Raw genomic sequence first — 7852 nt, forward strand, 5'->3', positions numbered from 1 at the left:
AATACAAAATTATTCCTTTTAGAATAATGGTGCACAAAGACGGCAGGCTAGATGTTTCTAACAAACATTCTCATTAGAAAATATGTTAAAGAACTTTGGCAAGGATAATATGAGATAACAGAATATGGGGGAGATTAGAGTTGAGCTCATAGTTTTATATCTTTTATGCACAAAAATGACACAATGACAACAACTCACATTAACTTAGCTGTAAAAACATTTTCAAATTAAAATTATTGAAATTTATTTGACAGTTCAAGGTCAAACAGAGTGCCACACCAAAGTGAGAAGTCAGCTCAGCCTCTGAACACGAATTACACTTTCATGTTTGTGAGAAAAGCTCCTTCACTTGCTGCCACTTCCTCCTCAGTGTTACATTATATGCCAGGCAAGAAGGAAATTGCCAAGCCACGTGCTTGCTTCCACTGTGTGAATTTAAGCCCCTTTTTCCATAACAATGTTTTCCTGTTTGAGGTGACATTCAGTTAACTTCTGTCACCATCTCACTTTATTTTAAGATCAGTTTCCCCAAATTATATAAATTATATTTATGACTTCTGCTTCCAATCTAATAGAATAGAGGTGACTAGATTGGTGAATGTTAATGAATCTCATTAAAAAAAATTAATTTAAAGAATGTGTTACCCCAAAAAACAGGATCATTCACTTCAAACTGTTTCAGAAAGGAAACCGTTCTTAATGAAAAGTTTGGATAGGCAGGTCTGTGTGTTATCATGAGTAACAAGGACATTGTTTTTAGAAAGATGCTTATAGGTTTTGGAATTTTTCAAATGAAATTTTTTTTTCTTTTCTTAAAAATTATAATACTCTCAGTGGCAGATATCTTAAAGCTTTTCCAACAAAAAAGAAAAATACAGAAACAGATGTAAAGTAGCCAAATGAATGACTGTTTACTATTTAGCCTATATTTATTCTCTTTACAAATGTTTATTTATTCATTGTTTGTTTATCTTTAAAGTGTCTTTTTATATGCATTGTGAATTTCACAGTTGTGGGCTTAATAAAGGATTTTGTAATTTTATTGACCAAATAATGATTTGCATTGTATAATATTTCTTAAAGGTGGCCACCATTAATTGTCAATGTTTCTGGGTATGTTTTTGTGGCTATTATGACAATGCTGATTCATTAATTGTGCATATGTTTATATTTCAGTAATGATGACCGCACCACTTGTTGTTCCGTGATGTACGTAGCGCCGTTGAACGCACCCCTAGTAACCAAGGCAATGACGCTATTCTCAAGGCAAACACTAGCCGGATAGCTAGGCTAGTCAATCGGTCTGTCTGATAATCTTACAGCTATGATTTAACCCCGTTAGAGAATTGACCGAGTTATGCTTTAAGTATAATACAGTTTACTAGAATCATCGACTCCAGTAGCTTTAGCGACTTTAGCTTCTTGCCAGTTCGCTGTGTGGCCTGACGTTAAATCAGAGGCTGAAACAAACACCCATTTTTCCTTTTGGATCTGCTCAGTCTAGACTAGCTAACGTAGTAACATCAACGTTAGCTCCAAAGCCACCATGGTAAGTAGCTGCTATTATCTGCTATTTATGGATTGCGTGGCTACCTGTTTGCTTGTAGAAGTTAGCAAGCTAAACGTCTCCCCTTCTCTTTTGCGAAGATGAGTCCACATCTAGCAAGCGACTCCATAGGTAGCACTTTGTATGTGCAAGCTCATGTTAATAGGCCCTGTCACAGCAGGGGAAAAAATCCTCTTCAGGCTAGCCTATCAGCTAGTTAGTTGTGGTTTCCATTACAGCCTCTCTCTGTCTCTCTCTCTGTCTTTCATGACAATCGTTTTACCAGTTTCTCCCTTCTTGTCTCCATGCAGGCTGAATTTGGCTTTAATGAACACCATCAGAATGAAGTCATCAATTACATGCGATTTGCACGTTCAAAGAGGGTCCTGAGACTAAAGACTATTGACTCATGTTTTGAAGAACTCAAAGATAGCAGGTGACTGGTCATACTTAGGGTTTTGGTACCATTGTTTGTATGTTAATTCAACTTTAATAACTTCAATTTAATAAACTTAAGATGCATATTCAATAGAAGGAAAACATTTAACACAGTTAAGTGCTTTGCAGTTCAGGTGGACCTTTAACATACACCTGTGTGCATGTATGTTTCTGTCTGAAGGCTGGTGGACGAAACCTTCACAGTGGACGAGGTGAGGGAGATGCTGGACGGGCTGCAGGTAGTGGTGCGTGGGGAGGTGGAGATGGAGCTCATCAACACAGCCCACACTAATGTGCTGCTGCTCAGGCAGCTCTTTTCCCAGGCCGAGAAGTTTTACCTTCGACTGCAGAGTGATATCTCTGAGCTGGAGAACAGGTGAGAAGTGAGGAAGGAAGAAGATTCAGGCTTCCTCTAAATTGTTGAGTAAATAGACTAACACCCAGTAAACATTTGACAAAAGGAAATATTTTATATTTAGTGTGCACAATTATTATTATCTTGTTCAAATTAAGATGCTTTGCTGACATCATAAACTGTGTGCAAAAGATATGGATCTTTTATGCACAAAAACGACCCAACGACAACATGTCACATTCAGTTAGCTGTAGAAACATCATCAAATTAAAACTATTTAAACTAAATTATCAGTTCAAGGTCAAATAGAGCCACACTTAAAAATAAGTCAGCTGGGCCTCTGAACACAAATTACACTTTCACGTTCCTGAGATAAACTCCTCCACTTGGTGCCACTTCCTCTTCAGTGTTACATTATATGCCAGGCACAAAGGTAATTGCTAAGCCACATGCTTGCTTCCACTGTGTGAATTTAAGCCCCTTTTTCCATAACAGTGGTTTCCTGTTTGCAGTGATATTCAGTTAACTTCAGTCACCATCTCACTTTATTTTAAGGTCAGTTTACCCAAATTACAAAAATTAAATTTGTATTAATTATATCTGACTTTCTGCCAGTCAGATAGAATAAAGGTGAGTGGTGCAGTGAATTTTAATGAATCTCATTAAAAAACTAAATTTAAATAATGTGTTACCCCAAAAAACAGGATAATTGAATTCTCTTCAAATTAAATATTTTGTTTCTTTTAGTCCATCGAAAATTGCAGAAATCTCAGCAGCCGATATCTTAAAGCTTTCCCAACAAAAAGTAAAACTTTCTGCATTGCTACTTACCTCTAGTGGTACATAAAAAAATGTTATTTTGTAATGTGCGTGAACTCACTCTTCAGTTCTTACATCCAGCAAATTTACATATTGTTACACATTTACAATAATTAACACAAGTACTAATGTTTAATTTAAAAAGTTATAAAGTTAATATATATACCACAGTATATAGTATACTGTACTGTTTTTTTATACTGTAAATTATCATTAGCAGCTCATGTTATATGTGTGCATGCATTTGAAGTGTTTGTGGGCACGTGTGTTAAAATTAATTAATTAATCTATACAGTAAACTTTAAATTACCTAAAAGGCCGTTCTTGCTGTTCTTACCAGGCAAATATGCCAAAAGTGCCTTAAAGTGTTTTTTCTATATACAAGCCTGAACATAGAGCAATGCAGGCATGTACATGTGAGTCCACTAAGAAAGATAAATCACATTTGAACTGTTGTCAGAATCTACTTTGCATTCTTAACATTTTGGCAAATGGAGTATTAAGGCTTTTTTGCATAAATATATTAATACAGATTCACAATAATTCAGAGGATACATAATATCAAAAGCAGTTGTGTGAAATGTTTGCCTCGTTTCACAAATTTGAATGTCAAACTAAAGCTTTGCCCTGTTCCTCTTTTTGTCAGTGAGATGGACGGAAGCAAGGTTTTTCAGTAATCTTCACTATCAGAGCAAATGTTCATAAATTCACACCTCTGCAGCTTAACATACGATCTAACACTGTTGGCCAGTGAGATCATTGTAAAGCTCAACGGTACACATACACAGGTTTGAATTTACTTTTATGATATTCAGGTGAACTTAATGTAACGTTTGACCTCTGCAACCTTTCACCTTGTTAAAACTATGAGCATGTTTTGAAAGAGGTTCTTTTGTTGTAGTGTGCACATGGTGGGTGGATAAACAAGCTCTGAAGCTTATTTTTTTCCTGCAGGGCCTTACGTGACTGATAGGGTGTTTAAAGCAAGGAATACGCCCCATGTTACAGTCTACGTGTGTTCAGCTGCTGTTTTCAAAACCACATTTAAGCTTTTCAGAGTACTGTTCTCCCCACCACAAGCACATATCTCATAGCATAAGTGCTAAACTGCCATTAGGAACAAGGGTGTTTGTTTTCCTTGCCAAAGATACACAACTGCCAAATAGCAGATTATTGTAATGTCAAAAATTATAAACATCTTCTACTTTGTGGTGGCAAGGCGACCGTTGTGTGAGGAGAGAGTGCACATTTTCCGTTCAGTTTCACTTTATTCAGTGTTACTCACAAAATATTGACGTTAACTTTCCATACTTTGTATTTTAGAGGCAAAACAATTTAGATAATATTTGATAAGATTTCAAGATTTATTTTGTACTCTCTGTAACTTTCTTCATTGTTCCGCCATCCAATTCTTTGTTCTTCCTGACCCAAATAGGGAGCTGTTAGAACAAGTGGCTGAATTTGAGAAGACTGACTTTAAAACCGCTGATAAGGTGAGTATAATGTGCAGCTCAAGACACATGCAGACCATGAAACATCACCATCAATGTAGTTGCCATTAATCATGTGTCAAGGATATTTACACCCACATGGCATTCAGTAACTAGAGAGCAGTGCGGCGTTCCTTTGCATTTTAAGTAGTTTTATATGTCAGCTCGTCTGCCCTTCACACGTAGCCGTGCGGTTCAGAAGTCACTGAGGTTGACTTGTGGTTTTACTATGCAAGGGGAAAGAAAAACAAATCATCTTTGTAATACAATACTGTGCTCTTTTATGGGCTAAGCTATTCACACCTTTCTGATAAGGGAGACCCTAGTCAGACTCACGTTTCTAAGAAAAGCAAGACTAGACAGATATAAAAATGGTGTTTTCATTTCCATACTCATGTACTAGTAATAGCAAGATATATCCAACATGTTTTAGACTAAGGAATAAGAGCTGTTTGGTCATTGCTTCAGTTGTGAAGTGTTTAATATTGCATTCCCAGATAAACCAGGAAACAGGCAAACCCAAGCTGGCACCACTGAATGAAGGTGGGGTGTCTGAACTTCTTAACAAGGTAAAGAAATATATTGCATGAATTACATATACAGATTTATTGTAGAAAGTTTTACCATCATTATCGTATTTATACCTATCTTAATATTTATTCAGGAGATAGCAAGACTACAGGAGGAAAATGATAAACTGAAAGCCAGGCTGCGGACTATAGAAACCCAGGTATAACAGTTAGCCATACATTTTTTAAACGCACAGCATCAAGTTTATACCGTTCACTCTCTGATCTGATTAATGTCTCTAGGCAATGAGTGCACTAGATGAGAAAACCAAGGCAGAGAGGGCTCTGAAGGACCTTCAGAAGGTGCATGGTGAACAGCAGGTACTGTTTGGAGTTCGGCGTGCAAGTAACATCATCTTCTTTTGTGACATTTTGAGTTTGCTTTCCATTTTACCTCTCATTTATTTATTTTTTTACTTTTCATTTTTTATTTTACTGCATCTGAACATTTGCTCTCATTTGATTTGATCTTTCAACTTGGACTTCAAATGGTATGTATCCCGCTGACCACAGTGTTACTTTTGGCTGTCAATGTGAATAGGGTCTAGATTCTGTAGAGTGGCGATGACTGCCGTTTATTCTATCTGAACTTGTGTTTTTTTTCCCCCTTCAAGCTGGCTGCTCAATCTCAGGAGATCAGCAGCCTCGAGGACACAGTGGCAGCTCTGAGGGAAGACTATGAAAGGTCTCTTAGTACCAACGCTGTCTCCCAGAAAGATCTGCAGGAGAACCTGATATCTGCCAGACACGACCTTTTGCGAGTGCAGGAGCAGCTGTCATTGGCAGAGAAGGTACATCTCTGTCGTCTTTACCAGCAAGTTAACCCCCACCAACTGTCAAGTGTTGGTCAAATATGTTTGGGGCGGATAAACTTGCTCTACTGCCCAGTTATTGTTGGGGCAATTGATTAGGTGCAGTGAGGTTCTGTGTTTATGTATGTGTGTGGTATGCAGGAGTTGGAGAAGAAGTTTCAGCAAACTGCAGCCTACCGCAACATGAAGGAGATCCTAACCAAGAAGAATGAGCAGATCAAAGAAATCAGAAAACGATTGCAGAGGTGGGTATTCATCTTCAAGAAGAAAACAATGCAAATATCATCCCTCTAGATGGTGGCATTCTTAGAGGGCAATCGCTGTCTGAAGAACAAAACAAAACAACAAAAAATTGGAAACCCTGTGGTCCTGTGGAATCATGTTTTTTTTTTTAAACTTAAAATGTCACTTCACCCTCAATACGATATTATTACGATGCTTATGTCACAATATGATATTATTGCGATTTCAGACATATTGTAATGTATTGGAATTTATTACCTTTTTCCAACTTCAGATTGTGTCCCCAAAGGAAACCTCTTTTTCTAGTGGACTGAAAATGCAATTTATTTTATTATTATAGAGCTAAAAAGTAAAATTCTCATGTACAATTTATATAATAAAAATTCAATGCTTAGCCTCAGCGTATCAATACAGTATTGCCACGAAAAATATTGCAGTACTATGCTGTGTCGATCCCCCCCCCCCCAACACCCCAACACCCCTCCAAAGCAATGTGTCTAATTTCAGCTTTGTAATGCTGTTATTGCTCTGTTTCAGATATGAGCCCAACGAATGAGTTCTACCCAAGGCAGCTGGTTTTCCAGGTGTCCGGAGTGTAAGACGGGACCAAAATACATGATGGTTTAAAGAAGAAACCATCATTTCCACTGCTGTAAGACAAGAGAGACAGAAAATAGCACTTCCACGAGGAATTGTTTATTCATGCTTTATCTGGCATCTTCAGTAGTTATTGGCTTTTGTAAAGTAAACGGGAGCGGGGAGGTTGACAGTACACACAACTGAACACGCAAATGAAGTAGTGACAAATGATAGCCTTCTTCAGCTGTGCTTTTTTTCTACGTCTCAATTTGGAGCTCACGTACAGTAGCTAGCAGACTTCCCTCAGTGCTCTATGCAATTATTATCATGTCCCTGTTTGAAGAGGCCTTGTCCATTAGCTGAATTTGACAGATACGTACTGTCTGCCTGAAGCTTTGCAGTCTTATCTATCTGATGGTTATAGGTAATATTTAGCTTTCTAGCACCAGGTAATTGATTGTTGATATGTTGATATGATCAGTCTTACTTTTAGAAGCCCGTTTTGTAGTCAAAATTCAAACCTTATTGAGCTAGACCCAGAGTTCCAAGCAAACCCTAAGCCATTTTTTAATTAATAGTGAACAGTTTAAGTAATGACCCTTTTGGTCAACCTTGCTTTAATTTGTTACCCAAACATTTAGTAGCATTTCACACAACAAATATTTCCAATGATCTGACATTCTGTGAAAGTCTGATCATTGAAAATGTACCAAATTTCTTGCATTCATTTTTTTTGCTCTTGCATATTAACTGACATGGATAGTGATCTAGAAAGATTTCCCTACACAAAGGGCATAGAATATTTTTGTCTGGAATCTTTAACTGTGTACTTTTCGTATTGCTGTGGGTGACGGGGTGTAAGAAAAAAATCTATAAATATACATGATGTTCATGAAGTAATGCTCTTGTAGAGTATGATACATCTACCTTGTATTACACTAGATGTGCATTTGTTTGTATTGTGCAACGTATGGGGTAATAAAAGCTGTTACCAAATAAAT

General features: G+C 37.2%; 1 protein-coding gene across 2 annotated transcripts; it reads left to right on the forward strand.

The window, feature by feature from the left end:
- The first annotated feature begins 1248 nt into the window (after nt 1-1248).
- On the forward strand, nt 1249-7852 carry lztfl1 (leucine zipper transcription factor-like 1). Of its 2 annotated transcripts, none has more exons than XM_038730889.1 (10): nt 1249-1549; nt 1858-1982; nt 2166-2360; nt 4594-4651; nt 5146-5217; nt 5313-5378; nt 5461-5538; nt 5850-6008; nt 6171-6274; nt 6810-7852. In XM_038730889.1, exons 1-10 carry the CDS (start codon nt 1547-1549, stop codon nt 6826-6828), a joined length of 879 nt encoding a protein of 292 aa, XP_038586817.1. In that variant the 5' UTR covers nt 1249-1546; the 3' UTR covers nt 6829-7852. The 2 variants fall into 2 exon arrangements, with proteins under 2 accessions (XP_038586817.1, XP_038586810.1); XM_038730882.1 differs by having other exon boundaries at nt 1250-1549; nt 5832-6008.

The sequence above is a fragment of the Micropterus salmoides genome, unplaced genomic scaffold, assembly GCF_014851395.1.
Source record: "Micropterus salmoides isolate LMB-PRFRI ecotype aquatic unplaced genomic scaffold, ASM1485139v1 Ms_hic_scaffold_1, whole genome shotgun sequence".
NCBI lineage: Eukaryota > Metazoa > Chordata > Actinopteri > Centrarchiformes > Centrarchidae > Micropterus > Micropterus salmoides.

Excerpts from the sequence above, each read along its gene's own strand:
- lztfl1 (XM_038730882.1), top strand. Across the intron at positions 1,983-2,165 it reads GAAGAACTCAAAGATAGCAG|GCTGGTGGACGAAACCTTCA; the intron begins GTGACTGGTCAT and ends TTCTGTCTGAAG. Across the intron at positions 5,539-5,831 it reads AGGTGCATGGTGAACAGCAG|CTGGCTGCTCAATCTCAGGA; the intron begins GTACTGTTTGGA and ends TCCCCCTTCAAG.